Source organism: Aquila chrysaetos, chromosome 20, assembly GCF_900496995.4.
Source record: "Aquila chrysaetos chrysaetos chromosome 20, bAquChr1.4, whole genome shotgun sequence".
NCBI classification, from domain to species: domain Eukaryota; kingdom Metazoa; phylum Chordata; class Aves; order Accipitriformes; family Accipitridae; genus Aquila; species Aquila chrysaetos.
The window spans coordinates 8,577,586-8,597,770 of record NC_044023.1 but is presented as its reverse complement, the minus strand read 5'-3'; the positions used below and the strand labels follow the sequence as shown (position 1 = coordinate 8,597,770).

At 38.4% G+C, this 20,185-nt stretch overlaps 2 protein-coding genes across 3 annotated transcripts in view; one reads left to right on the top strand and one right to left on the bottom strand.

The window, feature by feature from the left end:
- CACNA1D (calcium voltage-gated channel subunit alpha1 D) overlaps positions 1-8,262 on the bottom strand; it is a 255,060-nt gene extending 246,798 nt beyond the window's left edge. Inside the window, exon 1 of the mRNA XM_041118620.1 lies at positions 8,103-8,262. Coding sequence (XP_040974554.1) covers positions 8,103-8,241 — 139 coding nt within the window. The 5' untranslated portion in view covers positions 8,242-8,262. The remainder of the gene's footprint in view (positions 1-8,102) is intronic.
- Positions 235-20,185, top strand: part of DCP1A (decapping mRNA 1A) — a 38,965-nt gene continuing 19,014 nt past the window's right edge. The window contains exons 1-5 of one of the 2 annotated variants that reach the window (XM_041118621.1): positions 235-449; positions 1,549-1,589; positions 3,393-3,520; positions 13,560-13,626; positions 19,983-20,121. In XM_041118621.1, coding sequence (XP_040974555.1) covers positions 315-449; positions 1,549-1,589; positions 3,393-3,520; positions 13,560-13,626; positions 19,983-20,121 — 510 coding nt within the window. In that variant the 5' untranslated portion in view covers positions 235-314. The remainder of the gene's footprint in view (positions 450-1,548; positions 1,590-3,392; positions 3,521-13,559; positions 13,627-19,982; positions 20,122-20,185) is intronic. The other variant, XM_029995955.2, reaches the window with a different exon arrangement.

Genomic DNA, 20,185 nt, shown 5'->3' with positions numbered 1-20,185 from the left:
CCGCGGCGCCGGTGCGCGAATGCCAACCCTCGGCGCCGGGCCGCGCGTGTCGGCAGGAGCCGGGGGCCGCCTCGGGCGCGGCCGGTGCCCAAACCCCGGCGCCGCGGGGCACGGCCGACGCCCCGCGGCTCAGCGAGCCCTCGGGCACGGGAGCTGCGAGGCGGCGGAGAGGGGAACCCGCGGGCCCGGGCCAACCGCCGGGCGGAACGGCAGGCGCGGAGCTTGGCGTTCCGGCCGGCGGCGGGGACGGGTGCGCCGGTGACACCGCGCGGCTGCTTCTTGCCCTCCCCCGCGAGTGGCTGCCGGGATCCAAGATGGAGTCGGTGAGCAGAGCGGGGCAGGAGATCAGCCTGGCGGCCCTGAAGCAGCACGACCCGTACATCACCAGCATCGCCGACGTGACCGGCCAGGTAGCGCTCTACAGCTTCAGCCCGAAGGCCAACGAGTGGGTAAGTCCGGAGGAACGGGTCTGGCTCTCCCCGCGCCCGGGCTGGGCCGTGGCGGCGGCGCGGCCCCAGGCAGGGCGTTCGCGGCCGCCGGCCGTGGCGGGGCCGGGGCTCCTGTCGCCCGTGCCCTCGCCCCAGCAGCCGCCTGGCCCGGGGCCTCCGCAGGGGCTCCCGGCGGGGGCTGCTCTCGCCCAAGGGGAAGTTTGGGATTTGGGTGCCTTCCCCCGGGGAAGGTGTCGGCCCCGGAGGGCGCTTGTGCCAGGGGAGAGGAGAGGCTGTGCTTGCGCGGGGAGGGGGGGCACGGCGTCGTTCGCCTACTCGGCGTGGCCGTGCCCGGAGCAGCTGTGGGGCCCGAGGTTTCTTTGGCTCTTGGTGGCCGTTGCTGGGTTGATTTTTTTAAAATTTGTTTTTTAATGGTAAGTTGTTGCTCATGCGTGTTGAACAGAGCCCCAATTCAGGAAGAATGGGATTTGAGATGTGTTAGTGTTTGTCATTGCATTAAAATGCAGTTTTTGCTTGACCACCAGTTTTATCACAGAACTATAAAAATGGAAGTATGTGGAACTCCACGTTGTCATATGGAGCACTGGAGCTGCGTGCCACTTTCTGTGCTTGTGGGTCACAAGCACATGATAAAGGTTGCTTTGAAAACTGAAGTATGAACACAGCCATGGTCCATAATTACATTGTTTTGTTGTTGGCTGTGCTGTCACTGATGTTCTTTAAGTAACACTGTGGAAGACAACCTATCTGATATTTGCAGACTAGTGAACTGTAGTCCGTATTTAAAATAAGGAGTTGCAAGAAAGTTGTTCAGCTTTGACCCATCAGGCTCAGCGTTGGAAGGTTGTAGAATACTGTCTGTCATGTCATCAGATTGATAGCAGGAGCAAAATCTTGTGGAAACAGGTTTAATTTCCTAATCTTACTAAGAAAAAAATAAGTAGTTTCTGAAAGTAAGAGACCATGTTTTTAGTCCTATGATGTCAAACCTCATGGAAAGATAAGGATATTGTAAATCTCTGTAATTAAAGTGCTAGACGAAAGCTACTTAACTGTGTGAACAAGCATATCCCTTAAATGCAATTGCTGTCTTTTGTAGGAGAAAACCGACATAGAAGGGACCTTATTTGTGTACAAAAGGTAAGTTGGTTTGGTTTGGGTGTTTTCCTTCCTTAAGAAAACAATACCTCAGATAGCTTCATGTGTAGCTTTCATACTCGACTTACTGCATCCAGGAAACTCGTAATTACTTATTTGTCCAGCTGTTAGTGTCTGTATACTCATTTGAAAAGAATAAACTCTGCACTTAGGTCAATAACTCTGTCAAAAGCACCTAAAAGTACTGCTGAAAAAATCATAAAACTTGATGAATGCTGCATATGTATCCACATAAAACCCTAGCTTATCAAGCTTTTGTTAATCTAATAGCATTTGTTAATGTATTAAGTTTGTTAAATGCTGAGTCTTCCTTTGTCTCCTAAAATCCATAAAGTTGATTATGAAAACAATACAGTTGAGAAATTAAATAATCTGTCCTAACTTACTGTTGGGAAATGGCAGAAATCTTTGTAAATGGACGAAGTTGCCTAAAAGCTGGAGATCTGCTAGTGTATAGTTTTTGGGGCTACTTGATTTCCTCATTAAAACCATGAAAGAAATTTCCAGTTATATGGGATGGGGCAAAGGGGTGGGTGGGGAGAACTGGCACATAAAACCAATCATGGATTTAAGTTTGAAATTACAAGCAAATCAAAAATCTAACAATGAAATAACACTCTGTTGAATGTAAGCAATATAAATAATGCAGACTTAGCCCGTCCTGAAACAGACTGTCGTAGAGTAGGTCCTTAGAATATTTTATCCTGGCACTGTGAAGGGGTACTAGTAACACGTTCATGTCTACTTTACTTTAGCTCCAAGCTTGGAAATACTTAGTGTAAGCAAGCCAACCAAACTAAAAACCAAAAAACTAAGCAAAAAGTTTCTATGTGATTTGCTGATTATTTCAAACAAGTTCTGCTAGGCACATTAAAAGACAAACTTGTGATGGTGAGGATTGTGTGCCCCCTCCTTAGAAGCTCTTGACAGATTTTGTTGTTGATCGTTTTGTAAAGGTGGCCACATCTTTACAGAAATCTTAACATTTACTAGCTAATTATATCTGATTTTTACTCTTGCCTTCATCATGCTGCTGTGTTGATTATATAACTCCTTACAGCCATAGCTGAGTATGCTGACATGACATTCATGCAGCAAGAGAAAACAGATCTAAAACTACCTTGAACTTCCAGTGCTTGCTTGCTTGATGTTTTCTTTTTCCACCTGGTGTCTAGCAAAAATCTAGATAATAAAAATTGTTTCACTAAACAATACAATTCTGAATAATTTAATATCTACTTTGAGGACACTGGGTTACATCTTTATTTTAACAGTATGCCTTCAGGAAGAAATTAGTGCTTATGATTCCCCTCTAAGTGTATTTCATGTTATTTAAACCAACAGCTTTTTTTATTGTCATACTTGTTTACAGTAAGGTAAATGTTGCTCTGCAAGTTGTTTGTTTTTCCTCCTCTAATAAAAGATTCTAAAATGTCTCAAAACAATCTTATTTGAAGTATTGAATACACTTGCGTTTTAATCCTGGACCTGCCCTAGTTTTTTTGAATAGATTTTTTTTGAGGCATATCTTTGATTCAGCAGTTTAGCAATGTGGAAGTGTAATGTTAATCCTAATCCTACTTTGAGGTAAGCGTAGTTTTAAATTGAAATTAGTTGGCATGCCAAGAAATGGCATAGAAGAACAATTATTAAAGCTTCAGAACTGCTAAAGCTTCACCTAATAAAGCAATGGTGATTTGAAGATTAATTCATAACTCTATTTCAGAAAACTGTATACATTGATCAAGGTATTAATCCTTGCTTTTGTTTTAATTGAAACAATAGGTCAGCTTCTCCTTATCATGGTTTTACGATAGTGAATCGACTGAACATGCACAACCTGGTTGAACCAGTAAATAAAGATTTGGAGTTTCAGCTCCATGAACCTTTTCTTCTCTACAGAAATGCTAGCTGTGAGTATAACTTTCTTTAATCCATATAAACTTTATGTTCTTGTTTATAACCTAGACCGCTCCTGACTACTGTGATGTCTGTTTCAAGTATAATGTAATGGGGCAGGTTCCAATGAAATGTCTGTTTTCTGTCTACAGTGCTAGATTTACTTAAATAGCTGTGCTATTATACTGTGATGACCACCTACTTTCAATAAAAAGAGGGTATACTAACAAAGTTCAATATTCCTGTATTTTTTTAATTACTGAACTGATAGGTTTAATCTAAACATATATACAGTGCTATAGCATTAATAAAAAACTATGAAAGAATAATGAAGATCGATAGATTTTGAAAGTATGTAACACCAAGAACAGTTCTAAGGGCTTCCTCTTTTGCAAGCGAAAAATTAAATATTAATCAGTATCTGCTTGAGGAAGTTGAGAAAATTGCTCAGCTCTAGTTTGAAGGTTTCTTTCTCCACAGTAGGTTTTTGGACTTGGGAGACAGATGTCTATACTAAATTTCCTGGAGTCTAGACTCCAGCAAGTCTGGGTATTGGGATAGTTGTTACACAGGTAAGTGGTAAAAGAGTAGTCAGTATCTTCCTGCTACTCTTTGAATTCTGGTAGTGGTTTGGGTCATCAATCGAGCTCCAGGGTCCCGGTGTACCATGTTCCAATTAGGTACACGCTAAAAGTCCTGTTACTCCAAAGAGCTCAAAGTATAAATTACATAGCCCTTCAAGAGAGGAAGGAGGAGTGTATGCCTATATGAAATTCACATTAGGTTAAGTAGATAAATAAAAGGGACCGCACAGAGCAGAGGGTCCTCCTGTTACAAAGGTATCATTTCATGTCCTCTTTTATAGCCAAATTTCTTGAAACTAGTTTGCTGCTGTCTAGTGACAGGTTCCCCTTACTGAATTACTTGGAGAACCTGTATGCTGTCTGGGTGCAGTCCTACCTCAACACCATGTCGTCTTCTATTGGAACGTCCCCTTGAATTACAGATAGGAACACTGCTTTGCCTAGGCTTCAGTGTACCTAGAAGAACAGTCAAATGTTAATCCCTTCCTCTTTCCCCCTTGGAAAGCCTCTAGGATCTGTGGGGAGTAGGATAGATTCCATTACGATGACAAAGAACAGCTTAAGGTAGGTGGTCTCCTCTGTTTAATAGTCTTAGCAATCCTCCTTCTGTAAGTGTCATCAAGAGGAAGAAGTCAAAACTTCTCAGTAAGTTGAAAATCCTAGGAGATTAGGGAAGTAAATGACTGGCAAGAAATTGGGAGGGGAAAAAATATTGCATTGAGTTGGATGTTTAAGCAGGTTACTTCGTTTGGAAGGAAGAGGAGCTGTAGATGATGGTGGTAGGGTTAGGATGGCTGATGAGGTGGCAGTAGAGGAAACAATTGCAGTTGTGGGATTGGTGACGTAGGGGAAGCAGGAAGTTGATTCATTTGTTTGTTGGAACTGCTGATGGTATCAGGAAGCAGGAGCTGCTGTGGAATTACCATGGTGTATGCTAGTGGGAGTGACTAGAGGATCGCTTAACAGAAGCAATCAGAGAAGGTAGGCTGTGTGTGAGTTCATTAGAAACCCCTAAAGCTAATTATATGCCTTTCTTTCATTGGTAAAAGCTGTCCTTTTCCTATGGGACACTATTTTGTAAGATCTGTGGGAGGCTCATGGGAGTTAGGATAGAGAAGACATAGAAAAGTACGAGGAAGGAAGAAATTCATACAAAGGTAAGCAAGGAAAATACTATAGACTGGATATGGGAAACAGTTGCATTCTGAAGTAATCAAGAGTTGGGTTTTTTTTCCTCTTGTATTTTTCCCATTATCATTTTAAAAGACTTTGGTCGGAAACTGTCCTTTATTTTGTCACTCTGTCCCGTCTCCTGGAAGAGAGTGGTAGCATGTCCAGAAACAGTCTACACTGATTGCAAATTGAAAATGTTCAATGTAGTTAGTATGTAATTAGTTTTTTCCCAAGTGCCACAAATAAACAGCAGATGAGTTTTTGTGGGCTGTGCTAGTGTTCACTTTGTTCAAATACCAGCTTAAAAGCATAGAAAACAGCATCTAAGCTTTTTATTCCTTACAATTTCAGCATCGCTAACTCCCCTGACATTTTGCATTTAGTTGTTGTGTTTTGGATTGTCTTTCTTACGTGCAGTTTCCCAAATTTTCTGAATTTTGTCCCCTGAATTAGTTAGAAAAAAACCAAATCACATGATTTCAATCTTCAGTGTTAAAGCTGTTTGCCTCTATCTGCATAGTATTTGTGAAACTTTAAAAAAAACAAAAACAAACCAAAAAACCTTCAGGATTTATTTGGATTTGCAGACAAATTTCAACATGTTTGTGTGGGTAGATTAGGGGATTCTTGTCCAAGTTCTTTTCATGAGGAAGGGTATCCACTTCTGCTCAGCTGCCTGCTGGCATGAAAAACCTTTGCATTTTGGGGACTAATTCAAATAGGAGTTTTAAGCCAGTGGTTAATGTAATGTGTATGTCTAAGGGCATAATGTGGTGTATCTCTAATGGCTTAATGTGAAGTTCTTCTGAGATCCTTTAATGACTGAAAGAGGGTGGACTGCTAGGTTGTGCAAGGAAAAACTAGCTCTTATACAGAGTGTTGGCAACAGCCCTGTTTCTTCTAGTGGTTTGGGGTTTTTTTTGTACCCTGCTTGAGGAAATCTACTGTGCTCATTAGAAACTCTTAAGACTAAGTTGTTTTGCTAAGATTGCTGAATGATTAACTGATAATTCTGCCCCCTTAGCTTACAGATGGGGAATGGTTCAGACTACCTGATAAAAATCTAAAATCATGTTTCTTAATGCTGCTGCTTGGCAAAGACAAACATATTTTGTGCCTGTATATTTAGGTTGTAACAGGATCAATGACAAATTGTGGCTTACGTTTCCCCAGGGCACGGTAGAAGTAGTAGAAGACGATCAAAGCAAAATTGTGCCACCACATATTTGGGGAAGGTTCCATGTCAACAATCTTTATAACTGAATATGATACTACTGTTTTATAAACTTCACGTTTTCACTTTGTTCTGGGATTCTGTCTTGACTTAAGAAGATAATACGGGCAAAGTCTGTTATGTATACCAAACCAGACCTCTGGCATTTCTGTCTTAAATAGCATGAGAGCTGTTCTGAGTGTATTAAGTGACATACTACAGTCTATGCAGAGCCGCTGAGAAGTTACGTGAGGAACTTTGCAAACAGTATATAAACATTATTTTTGCTTGGCTGGAGGCTATAAGAATGATTTGCCTGTCATGCTAGATCATAATATTTTTGGTGGGTTTTACCATTCTTTTATAGTTTGATTTGTTCAAATACTTATTTTTAATATACAATGGAATTTTTAGTTTGCTGCATATCAGAACTTACTTTTGTTAAACTGTAGACCTGAGATCATTTATCCAATTGCACAAAGGTTTGTTTTTTTTTTTTCAAACTCTTAGAACAAGAGTAGGTAATTGCCATTTTATTCTCATGGGAAAGGAGGCCTGACTTACCTTTCATAGGTTGGGTTTTTTGGGGGGAGGGTCATCCCCCATTTTTGCAGGGTGGGATATGAAGGAGTCTTTCATGGGTATTCTGGAAGGAGGATAGACCAAGTAATACTATAAGAAGTTTCTTTCTTATATCTACCATTTGTAGTGTTCACTGAGTGAAATGGAAGGGATTTGGGTCAATTTGTTACTTCTTAATCTGGTTAGATGCAAGACATGTGGAGGTGCTTCCCCCCACCCCCAGAATAATATGTTTTTACTATTTTAGCTGTTAATGGAGAAGTCTTTCCCAGCTTCAGAATTTTTTTTGCTCAAAATCATTCTGGCTACATAATACAGTTCAAGCCCCAAAAGAATATTTAAACCCAAAATTTTGAGAAAGGCTATGTCTACTTTAAAAGTTGTATATAATGCTGCCTGAAAACTTACACCATTTATTCATGAGGCATCAGATCCTAAAGCAAAAATGACAGAGGGTGTGACTAAGAAGCTGTGAAGCATTATACCAGTTACAGTGGTAAATAGAAAAAAGGGTATTCTACTTTTCATTGTTAGAGAGAATTAAAGAAAACAAGTATTTCCAAATGTGAACAAATTAAGAAATTACCGAAATGAAAAGAAATTGTTTGACTTTAGGTAACACTTTAAATTTAGAATTCCTCCTAAAATGTAGAAATTTTTAGATTAAACTTCATACTTAATGTGCTATTTATTATTGCTTAATCTGGACTATGTGTTGCTGGGTACATTTGATTTGGTCTAACTTTCCCTCTGGATGCATGCACATTCTTTAGAGTATTTGGAGTATTTGTTTGTGAAGCACTGAATCCTATTGACCTATTTTTTTTAATGAAACTAAGCTTGTTTTCTCTTGTCTGTATTTTGTGAAAAGTGTGTTAAACTCTGTTTAAAAAATGCATACAGTTCTGCCAGTAACAGCAGTAATAGTCCAACCTTAAAGTTCAGTACTTTCAATCTGTAATGCGAGAATTTGGAACTGAAAGTGGACAGTTTGCTTAATAATAGAGGAAAATTAGTCAAAGTTTTAAGCAATTGCCAACTTACCTCTTAAAGTCTGCAAGAAGTATTCTTCTAAGTCTTTCTCGTTTATAACTTTCCCTCTGTATCGGTAGTGTTGGTCTTGATTAAAAGGCTTTTCAATCCAAGCTAGTTCACTTGGGAGGTCAGGCGGATTGATTTCCATGGTGCTGAAAAGACAGATGCTAAGCATAAAACTTAGGTATTAAAATAAATGGTCCTTGTTCGGTGTGGGTTTTTTGGGTTTGGGTTTTTTTTTCTTGCTTGCTTCTTATTCCTGTCTAATGGTAAGAGTTAGTAAAACAAAAATAATAGATTTTGGAGGGGTTTATACGTTTAAGTGGAGAACTCAGTTACAAAGTGCTGTCTTTGGGCATGTTGTATTATCATTAATTAAACAAACTTGTATTCAGAAAAGCAAAAATAGTTGCATTATTTCAAATGGCTTTTCAAATTCTTTGAAAGAGCTCCTGACTGGTTTCAAAACAGGGCATCTTTACTGGTAAGGAAAGTCTCTCATTACAACCTTTGTTCCCAGCTGGCAGTGCATTAAGTATAACATATCTCTGTGATTGCCGAAGCTGAATGGCTCTCCAGCAAGCACATTAACCCAGTGGTTTAGTCTGAGATAAGAAAGGAGCCTGTTCTTGATACCTTTATAGCAGAAGAAGCAATGCAAGCTGAGGGGGAGGAATCATTGAAAGCTGTTAAGAAGTTCTAAAAATATTTTGTTTGACCTCAAAGATGGCACTCTAAGTGGAAGGGTTTTTCTGCTCTGATTCAGTGTTGCAAAGTAGTAATCCCTCTCATTCCACACTATACTTTGTCATATGGTGGTTCATTAAAGTGTTCGTGATCTTGGATGCTGTTTGCCACTGATATTGAAATCTTTATGGTCATAATTTTTTACAAACTTGGGGAACAAAAGGTAAGTAGTTGATGTAAATCACTTGGGTAAGTAACTCTTGACAAGACAATGGAATAGAAAGAACAAATTGACCTAAAACTAGGAACCATAAACTTTAGTGGGCTGGTTGCCCAAGAAGCTTGGCCATACTATGTGAATCAGTTAAAAATGTGCCCTTTAGGTGAACTTAACTAATTATAATATGAAGACCACACCTCTAGAAGTTAGGATACCTGCCTCCACCTGAAGACCCTCACCCACTGAGCTTGTGCAGTAAAATTAAAAGACACTGCACCTTTAAATGAAGGCGAGGACACTATACCCAACCAGCTTTAAGATATGGAATTATGGGCACCAGTAAAAGGTAGATAAACAGTGAGTATGGTAATTATGCTAATGTACAACATATAAATGAATGACTTTGTGCTTGGTGTGCTGGCTTTGCAGGGATACCCCCAGCACCCCTTTCTGCACAGAACCAGCAATAAACAGCTAATACCTCAACTCTGTGTTATTGGCTTGCACACTGGGTGAAAGATCCCACAAGTTTTGGGACAACACACCTGCTGAATTACTCCAGTGCAACTGCTTGTGGGATTGTGCTGTGAACTGTATTTGTGAAATGGCCTTAGCTATTCAAAACAATAAGAAAGAGAGGGACTTTTAAAATTAATTCTGATGATTTATAAATCTGTGTGGCAGGCTAATGTTTAAATAGAGGAAAATATGAATAGTGAATGAGGAATCTCGGTGAAGAAGATATTAGAGCAGATTGGCTGAGAGGTGGCATTTCAGCTAACCTTGCTACTGGAAGAAATAGGAGCTTTGAGAGAGGTTGCTTTCTGTGCTTTTGCCTTAAACTCTATTAGAAGTGTAAAATGATGCATATACCATATGCAAATGATGCATGTATGTGCTTTTCTTTATAGGAGTGAGATTGGGTTGATTTCCATGATTACCTTACAGGGATGGGTTTCAAAATAAGAGTCCTTTCTTTCCAGAGAGAGTTTGAAAGGTTATTGTCCTCCACTCCCAGTTGTTCTGCTTCATTGTATAGCAGCATCTAAATTGGAACTGTAAAATAAAACTTTTGCTCTCTCTTCTATCAGCTCTTCCAACTAGTTAAGGTAACTTTTAAATGGATCATCTTTTTGAATGAGATAAAGCTGTATCTGCACAAATGGCTGAACTGCCTAAGGCAAGAGAGTGATAGTGTCTGGAATCTCTGAAACTGGCAGTACTGATGAGTCCCATGTACATTTCTGGCATAGCATTCTCAGGCTAGAGTTCCACGAACATTTTAACAGTTTTGCCTTACTGTGCTGCCCCCAGCTTCTTGTTTCGGCACCCTCTCTTGTGCTAGATGGCATGTTTGTGAAGCTGATGTGCAAACAGTGTCAAGGAACTGGTCTGGACTAAAATGTATCCAGCTGACATAAGGGAAAGGGGTGAATTGGGGTAGAATGAGTTCTCAGCAAAGTTGTGGGAATGTAAGGGTGGTGATGCTGCTCCTTTCTGTTAACTTAAAATGAAAACTGAAGTGAAACTACAGCTTTGGGATGCAACTTCACTTTATGCTGTCAAAGAGTGAGGCTTCTGTCTCACTGTGGCACTTTGCTATCCCCACTCTTGATTCAGACCTGCTGACCGGGCAGCATTGGAACAGTAAGCTGACTGCCCCATGAAGCAGTGGGAGCACAATATAGAAGAGACCAAGACCTTCTTTTGGTGTCATCCAGCTCTTAGGCTTGAGCAGGAAGCCTTCCATAATGCTTTTGTTTCCTCAAAATCTTTTTGTTTTCCCATAGCAATTTCAATCAAGTTTTAATGATTGATCCAGTCAAGTTTGGAGAGAATTTGTGTTATGTGTTTAGATAAATAATTGTGGGTTGGTGTTTCTAATAAAAATGACATATGTCAGAGAAGAATGTAGATGAAGATAACTGATGACTTCTTTCAATTTTATTAAATCTGATTTGTCTGTGTTGTCGGTTACTTATGACTTCACGTGTGTCAAAATGTAGTGTGAATCCAACCGAAAGATATTGCTGCTGGTGATTACAAACTGCTTATACTTGATTACTAAGTTGCTGCTCAGCATTCAGTGTAGAAAAGCTGGATGGAAAGTGTTAGAACTGATAGAAAAATGAGTCACTTAATTTAGTGGCTTCTGTTAGATCAAACTCTTAAAAGAAGTGCAGTATGATATATGAACGTTCAGCTAACGTTTATGCTGGGTGTAGTAAAAAGATCACAGATTTGAAAAGAACTGGTAAGTACCAACTCTGTTTCTAATAAAAGGATGTTCATAGCTAACATTGCATGCATGTAAGAAATACATCAAATAGTAATGCAGTTGGGACACACACACGCACATACACATACTTCTGGGGCAAGGGAGCTGAACCGATAGTACAAGTGTGAGTCCTCTTTTGAAAAGAGGAAGATAAACATTCCAGCCTGTTGGACCATATCTAAGTTAATGCCCAAGTTTACTTGTTCACAGTCTGCTTTACATCTTTGTAATACTGTTAATGTTTTGCAGTGACTCCCTGTGATTGCTTGCCAGTAGTATAAAGTGGAAAAAAGCCTGATACTCTGTACACCAAACTGAGATGTGGATCTACTTCTGGTCTTGTGTAGGCCTGTTTCTGGCAGAATTGAGTGTGACTGTTATCAGTTGTCCCATTAAGATATCACTATAGGTTCCTTATCTTCATTTCTTCAGCAAGTATGCTTTTGAAGAAGCTTTCTTCTCTTGGCAGTTTGTCTGATAATGAAGTCAGGGAAGGGAAAGAGCTTTTCTTCAGTGTTAAAATATGCTACATGACTAAAGAAATAGCTCAAACTGGAAACATCTTCAGGTTTCTATGCAGTAGACAATCCAGTTGTATTAAACTGTAAATATTAATAAATATTTCATAAGCATTGGCTGCATGTATGAAATGCTTTTTTTTAATTGGCTTATATCTTTTGTAAGAAGAAACTTCCTTAAATTGTGCTGTGTTTCTTTGTTTATGACTTGAAAAGCTTTGTTGTCTATTACTTAAGCTGTGACTTCTAAAGAAACAAACACCCAAATGAATATAGTTGTTGTTTAATAAAATTTTAAAAAAGCAAAGCAGAACTTTAGTTTGTCTTAGGATATTGTTCTAGAAATGAATTGTGGGCATGGCTTTTTGAGGGTTTTGGTCAAACACAGTAAGTCTAAGATAAATGGAAGATCTAGAAAAAAGTTTGGGAAATAATTGCCTCTTTGCTATGGCTTGAAATAATTTTGAGTGGGCTTTGGTTGAAGTTTTTGAGTGTTTTGAGGAAGGAAAAAAAAAGGGGGAAGATTTCACTTTCAAATAAAAATCTACATCTGGCTGGAAAAGATTGTGGGGTTTTGTGTGTTGGGTTGGTTGGTTTTTTTTTAAACATTACTTTCCTTCACTTTAAGTCATATTTTTATAATCAGCTAGTGATTTCAACTTCATAAACATTGGCATGAACTGAGGTATAAAGATGAGTTTTAAAATGCTAAAAGTGTCTTTTCAGAAATGAAAATACGTTAATGGTAACATGTAAAGTGTCCAGTTGCCTTTGATGTACTTGCACACTAAGCATTGACAAACTTCATAGGTGAACCAAGATTTAAAATAACCTGCTTTGTGGGTTTGATTAAATACAATTCTGAAAAGAGTTCTGCAGATCTGTTGTGTTGGCACAACTGCGGGGACAGTGAGATGAGTACGTGTGTGGGTAAAAATGGCTGCTTTGAAGTGCGATTGCTGATGAAGAAATAGTACCTGTTACTACTGACAAAGTTACTCCCTCTGATGGAATATCCTTCAGCTCCATGATTAGGCTCCAACTCTGGCAACTTTCAGTGGAATTTTACTTATTCTGAAAGCCAGAATGGGGCTTAGTGTCTTGCTGAGCTGGAACCCTTTTGCACTCATTGCTTTGTCCTTGATACCTTCAAAGAGTAGGGTTCAGTATGAATCTAGTTTTAAGCTGCTCCATGAATGCGATGGTGTGATTGGAGCTTTGGTATTGCTTCCTTCCTATAAAATTACATCTCTTTTTAAAAAAAGAATTTGGAGAGGAAACCTTCCGGAGAGCCTCTGACTGAACTGTTATGCTGTAATTCAAACTTTAATATTTTTGTTGAGCTTCAAAAATTGACAAATTTAAAAATGAGTGTTTAAAAAAAAAAAAAAAAAGGATATTCTTTAGCCTAGTTTAAATGGTAAAGTCAGTAATTCAAAACAGAAGGTTGCAACTGTAGTAAGAAGGCATCTGGTAGTTAAACTTCATTTTTCTGCCACTTCTATTTATAAACAGGATCAGCATTTTGTAGTTCTTGTGTTTAATCTGACTGAAGTTATATTTGTGTTTGCACATTTGTGTTTGCACATGTGCTATTTCTGATTGCTTTATAAATAGTAGTCGGTCACAGAATATTTGAGTGGAAATTGATGGTAATTCATATGTTGCAGATTTAATGGGCTGCTGGGTTTTTGCTTTATTCCTATTGACTTGATTATTTTAACCTTTGTCTTACACGTGCTTTTTTTTTTCTTATTTTCAAGTGTCAATTTACAGTATCTGGTTTTATGACAAGAATGACTGTCATCGAATAGCAAAACTCATGGCTAAGTAAGTACTGTGGTCTTATTAGTCTGTAATTCTTTTATGCAATACAGAAAAAAAAAATTGAACCTATTAAACATGTTCAGCTTTTTTTCTCACTCTCCTTAAATAGAAAAATACAACGTTCTTGCTGGTACCAGTTTTTTAAGTAATCAATTTATTTTTTTTTTTTTTTTTAAAAACTACAGCACTAAAATTTTCAGTTAAGTGGTAAAAAAAATCAGTTGAAGTATTAGTTGGCATTCTCCAAAGAAAGCAAGTATGAGCAGTTTATTATTGTATATTTTATTTCATATAAGGATGCTGGCAAAAGATCTTCTGATGCAGAAAGTGTAATCAAATAAATGATGGCCACATTTTTTTGGTTGGTGGTGGGTTGGTTTTTGTTTGGGTTTGTGGTTTTTTGGGGGAGTTTGTTTGGTTTTTTTTAAGGCTTAGTTATTATTCCTGACTAAAGTAAAGAGATTGGAGAATAGTGGGAGAAGTAGGTGGAATCTTACAGCATTGAAGTGATGTTAGGAGAGTCAGCAGAACTGTGAAATAATAGGAACTTTTTTTTGCTAATTTCTGGATTGTTTGGGTTTTTTTTTTTCTTCTTTTTTCCCCCCTTTTGAGATAAAGTTGGTTTATAAGGCTGCCATGTCACTTCTCTTATTTTGTAGTTCCACAGGCTCTTAGAGATGTCATGCAGTAGAAATTCTGAAGTAATCTCAATTTAAAGAAACCTTAAAAGACTCTGTAATAACATGGTTGCTTGGTTTGTTTGTTTAAGCTGCTATCACTGTAGCAATGCAGTTAGTGTATCTGTACTGTAGATGATTGCACTGCCACAGCTGAGGGCTTCAGACTAGAGTACAGGAGTTTGAGTGAACAACAGAGGTCAAAGAAGGCTGGAACTGGTTGAGTTGGTAATGTGGCATAAAGTCTTTAAAACATGTTGTGATTGGAGGGTATTCTTTCACCTTTCTGGTCCTTCAAGTGAGATGCCTTGCAGATTAAGCCAAGACTTTTTACTAGTAGAAAAGGATGAGAATTAACTTAAGCAAATCTTCAATGTCCTTATGAAAGGAAGGAGCTTGAATTACGTGACAGGGTAGTGACACTAGCAAAAATGCAAAATTGCAAAATGCAGGTGTACTGCACAGGGTATCTTCTCATCCCTTGTTCTCTGCTTTGCTTTTCTTCGCTATTACTACTTTCCTGAACTTTCTTGTCTATTGCATGCCTTAATCAGCATGTCGTGTCTTGCAAGTCAGGTCATCTTGAAGACTGGCAAAATTTAATTATATGGAAACTAGTCATAGTGTAGACATTTTAAGCTGAATTCTAATTTCTTGGTCTGGGGTTTTTCCTTTGGGTTATTTTGGCTTTTCCCTGCAGAAGCAATGTAAGACAACACAAATGACAGACTTTGCTATCAAGATCTCTTTCTAAATTCTTTTTTTTTTATTTTCTTTCATCCTGATAACCCTATACAGTTCCCATTTCCCACTTTTTTTTTCCTTCCGAGCCTTGTTGGATTTTTTGCTGTGATTTGACTTGTCCAAATGTAAGGATTAATTATAACGGTTAATGGAAAACAATTGTGTGAAAGTGACTCTCAGAAATTGTTACCAAAACAAGTAACAAAATGTCTATTGCTTCTCTGCTTTATAAACAGAGCATCAGAAAGGCAGGGCTTTCTTTTTTTTAATGCACCTTTTAATTTAAAACCATGAGTAATGTTTGAAGTGGGAGAGAGAACTGAACCCTTCAAACTCTGCCATGTTCTTATTCTGTCATGCACAGCTACACTGCAGATCTAAGTGTCATTATAGCAAAACTTGAGTTCATTTGGTATTAAACTAGTCTAGTTACTATAGCAGAAATCGTGGGCTATAGATACTTCAGGGATCTTTAAAAGTGTAATGGGGTAACAGACGAGTCTAGCCATGGCACAGCAGTCCATAAAGCATGTCTACCCTTGTTGCTGGATTCTGTAATATTCTGGAAATAACTACAACCCAGCAGGTTCATTTAAAGTCAATGTTGGAATAATCTAAGCTTTATAGTAATCTCCTTTGTAAACTACTGTAGCCTGCCTTTTCTTGGGTCCCTGATGCCTACATTGCAGCTTTATTAACACACAGAGGCAGAAGTGTCAAAGCAGGTGTTATTGCTTCACCTCTGTTTATGGTGCATGTACTCACACACTCTAGTGACTGTAGCATTTCAGCACCCTAGAAAGCTTCTGAGATTACATATTATTTTGGAAAGTCAAAAAGCCGAAATGTATTTTTAAAATGTTGGAACATTTTATGGTAGGTGTTGGAATGGTTGTGGATTAAACGATCTTTGAAACTGAAATTAGAGTTAATGTATCAAGCAGACTTTGGGGAACATGTATTGAGCTTTGTTACTTCAGACTTACACAACTGAATCTAGAGAAATCAAATGTGCACATAAAAAGATTGATTGGACATTGACAGAATACAGACAGCTAAATTTTGCTGAGTTGGCTAGGATCTCACTTTATGATTTTCAGTCTTTGCTGCCATTAACTTGGTCAAAAAAGGTATAAGTGGTCTTTGTTAGCCTAAGTGCTGCTAGTAATAAGTCTTTCATTATCTGAGTTCTTTTTTTCATAACTGTTCTTCATTATTAGATTATGGAATACCTGAATACTTCTAGTTCGTCTTTCCTTTAAAACTGTGTATTGTTTGGGGGGTAACAAAAGTATTGGCAGAAGCCATTTCTATACTGAAAAAGGTATTTAGTGTAAGTATATTTACTTGTATTTGTTGAAAAAGTGCAGAATGAAATCACACTTCATTTGGTACCACATGCCTTATAGCTTCTGAGTATCTAAAGATTCATATTAGGGAAAATTAAATGAAGGCATTCTAGTTGCACATTGCTGCAGGATGGAAAAGCTGCACTTCTGAGGCTGCTGTTACAAACTTGATGAAAAGCGGATTGCTAGTATTTTACCAACATCTGTTTCCACAAACATCAAGCTTTCTCTCACTCAAAATGGGTAGAAGGCAGTCAGAAGAAAAGTAAAAAAGCTGATACTTCTGTGTGCTTCTCTATACAAAGGAGGCTGAAACTGCAGGAACTCTTCCATCCTGGGATAAAAGATGTATTTAAGAAAACTTAAAATATACTCTTTAATTTAAAAAAATAAAATAAAATAGAATCTTAGAGAGGGAAAGTCACATTTCAGCGCATGGTAGCAGGCTCCATCAGGCTTAGTTCAGTATATTTTGAAATAAATATTTACGTTGTCTTCCAAGAGTATTAATTTTGTTCCACAGTTTTTTGTCTTTGTCTTGGGTGGAAATTTGGATTTGTACCCTTTTGTTTAGGTGGGGGGTTTTTATCACTGATAGGGAAGAGTACTGCCTTTGTAGTACCTCAGAGCTTCAAAAACATAACCATAAAAGGTTTCGAGGAGATTTGCATTCTCTTTCCTGCTGTTTGACTTGACCTTATTGTGCCAGACTGAGTTAACAAGATTGCAGGCCGTCCATTTATATTTTGGTGGCTTATCTTTCAAAAGAAAAGTAAATTAGTGTTCGTAGGCTTTGCAATCACAGACTTCACTTCCCACACTCTCTCTCTCTCTCTTTCTCCCTCCCTCTCTCCCCCTGCCTGCCCCCCCTCCCCCCTTCTGTGGGGTTGTGCCAGGTATGTTTTCAGTGCTCTAACTGCAGATATTCTTAAGCAAACTGTCACAGCAGCTACTGTGTCCCTGAAGGAATGTGTGCCTCTTCCACTATCTGATATAATGGTAAGAAACAGCAGGCCTTGCTTAAAAAAAGATTTAATCCTGGATTGCATACAGATCACGCTCAGTGTACAGATTTGTATTAGTTGACTTTTTTCCCCAGCAAAGGTATTCAATTTACAGAACTTTTTTATTTTTTTTAAAGAATTCTAGAATTTTCTGAAATGAAAAAAATTTATGGGAGTCATCAAACTCCTAACTTTAGAAGGAATTAATTTGGGTCAAGTTAAGTCAAGATGATTGTTTGAGGGATGAGCTTTCTAGAAGAAGTAGGACAGAAACTAGGGTTTTTCAACTCTTTGTTAAACTATTGCATTCTGACATGTGAATTTGTAGGGTTTTCTTATTTTTAGGTTAGTTTATAAGCTTGTTTCACCCTGTTTCAACAGTCAGACCCAAACTGGCTTCTGAGATACAGGCAGCAAGGTAGAAGTGGGAGAGTATCTCAGAGTTTTGGGGGTGTACAGTTTCACATTTACCCCATCACCATCTGAATGTAACCTGCACAAGAAAGAAGATTGAGGAAGAGCTATTTGACAATTTTCTACATGAGAATATAATTTGTTATTTTTCAAAAAAAAAAAAGTAAACTTTAATAAGGGTAATAAACACTTCATAATGGATGATAGAAAAATATTATGAAATGTTTTTCAGAAATCCTTGTGAAACACTTCTGTGAAATGGATATACTCCTTGAAGATGTTTTGCTGTGAGACCAATTAGTACCATTTTAGTGGGAAGATGTTTTACTGAAACCTTCTGGACCAACTAGTTAAGAGCAGGAATGTCTCAAGACTGAAGCCTTTGCTTCACCTATCAGGCAGCACATGCATGATTTCAGCTGTCCAGAATTTTCCCTTTAACTGAAGTATTTATTTTTTCTGATACAATTATGCTGACACGTAAAGTCTCAGCAAAGTATTCTGGTTCTTTTACCTTGCCCTTTCTCATCCCTAGTTTTGCAGTTGAGTTTAGACAGGTCCTAAGTCAGGACTGTATGACCGTGTGGGGTGCTAGAACAAAATGTTCTCTCAGGGTGTCACCATAGAGACATTTGTACAGTATTGAGCTGCTTCATCCAAAGGAGCACATGCTGCAATTCTTAGAAATTGTCAGACAGTGTAGATTGGCCTCCTATTCTGAGTTATGTTTGCAGGGGAATGCTTGCTTACAGAGAAAGCTGTACTAATAATGAGAAGCTGGTTAAATAAGCAGCTTGTATGATTAAAAATTTTCAAAGTAATTTTGAAAGCAATATTGAATTGTTAAAAGCTAAATCTAACCTTTCTTCAAATAAACGCAGCTAAACTCTAGTGGAGTAAAGAGGCCTGGTTGCTAGAACACTGGGAAGAAACTTCCAGGACTTTGAACTACTATTTTCCTCAGAAATGGCAACATAGAAGTGCATATAAATATCAAATTGCTCTACAGTCTATAAAATCTAGAATTTGTCCTGAATCTTAACTGACCCGAAGAAACTGGAGGCTGGCATGATTGACGCTTTCTGTGATTATTATGATGGCACCTCTTGGCTCCCCCATCAGCCATCAGTTCCACAGCATGAGAGTTCTCAAGTGACATGCCAGCTCCAGAGCTCTGCCCTGTTTACAGGGCTTGTTTTTTCTTAACATATTTGATTAATGCAGGCTTAAAAAAGAAGGGATTACAGGCTGGTGTGTGTTTATTTCAAGAGGATAAGCTTTAGCGCATTGCACAGCCATGTATATCTTGTGAACTGCGTATGGATTAGAAGTATATGCTGCCTTTTACTTTTATTAATGAAACATACCAGGTACACATCTTCTTTCATATCTTAACCATCTTTTAAATTGAAGTTTTTTGATACTTGAGGCAGGTAGGGGTGGAGTAGAAGTGGTGAATGAACTGTAGGCACCAAAGTCCAGAGGAAAAGACGTGTTGTAGATCTGCAGGTAATTGGAATGACTACAGAGCAGCTAGAGAAGAAAATGGTTTGCCCTTCTTTCCAGAGCCTGAAGTGGGGGAGTAAGGGGTAACTTGCTCTAAGCCTCCTTGCAGACTGACTTCAGAGACATGTGGTGTGAGCCAGCTCTCTTCTTTCCCACTGTCTTTGTTTTGTGGTATAATGTTAGGCCTCATCCTAAATTAGAACTGTTTTGTAATTGATTTAGTTGAATACCATGGCTTGATTTGACTAAATATGGAAAAAATGCATGTTAGGAAGTAAAGAGAAAAAAATATATTGTACTGTCTGTGGTATAATACATGTGCTCTTTGTATAACGCATGCTTGAATGTCCACGTATTTTATTGTAAAAATATCTAAATGTGACAGCTTTACCGAAGTAGTGTTTACTGTAGGCAAACTTTTTGTGAGAGACAGACCAGTGCGGTCTGCATTGGAGATAAATCATACAGACCATTTGACAGTTTGACTTGTATAAACCTTGTAGCAAATGAAAACTTGTGTAACTTTGATCAACTATGTGTTAGGTTTTTACTTAGGCAGAGCAAAATGTGGTAATATGCTGGGAGTACACTTCTCTTTACTGCTTCTTGCAAGATGTTAACTCCAGATAAAATTTTAAAATCCTGTTTCTCCTTTCCTGTTGTAGAGTGGTAGAACAAGAAGCTCAGAGATCGCAGCAAGTTTCCCAGGACAGAAAAAGTCCCAGCAGGACCAATGGCTGCAATGAAAACAGGCCCATTGACATCCTTGAAATGCTTAGTAAAGCCAAGGATGAATATGAACGAGTAAGGAAATATCTTTTTTTTTTTTTCTTTCTTTTTAAATTTTTTTTTCCTAATCTTATGAACA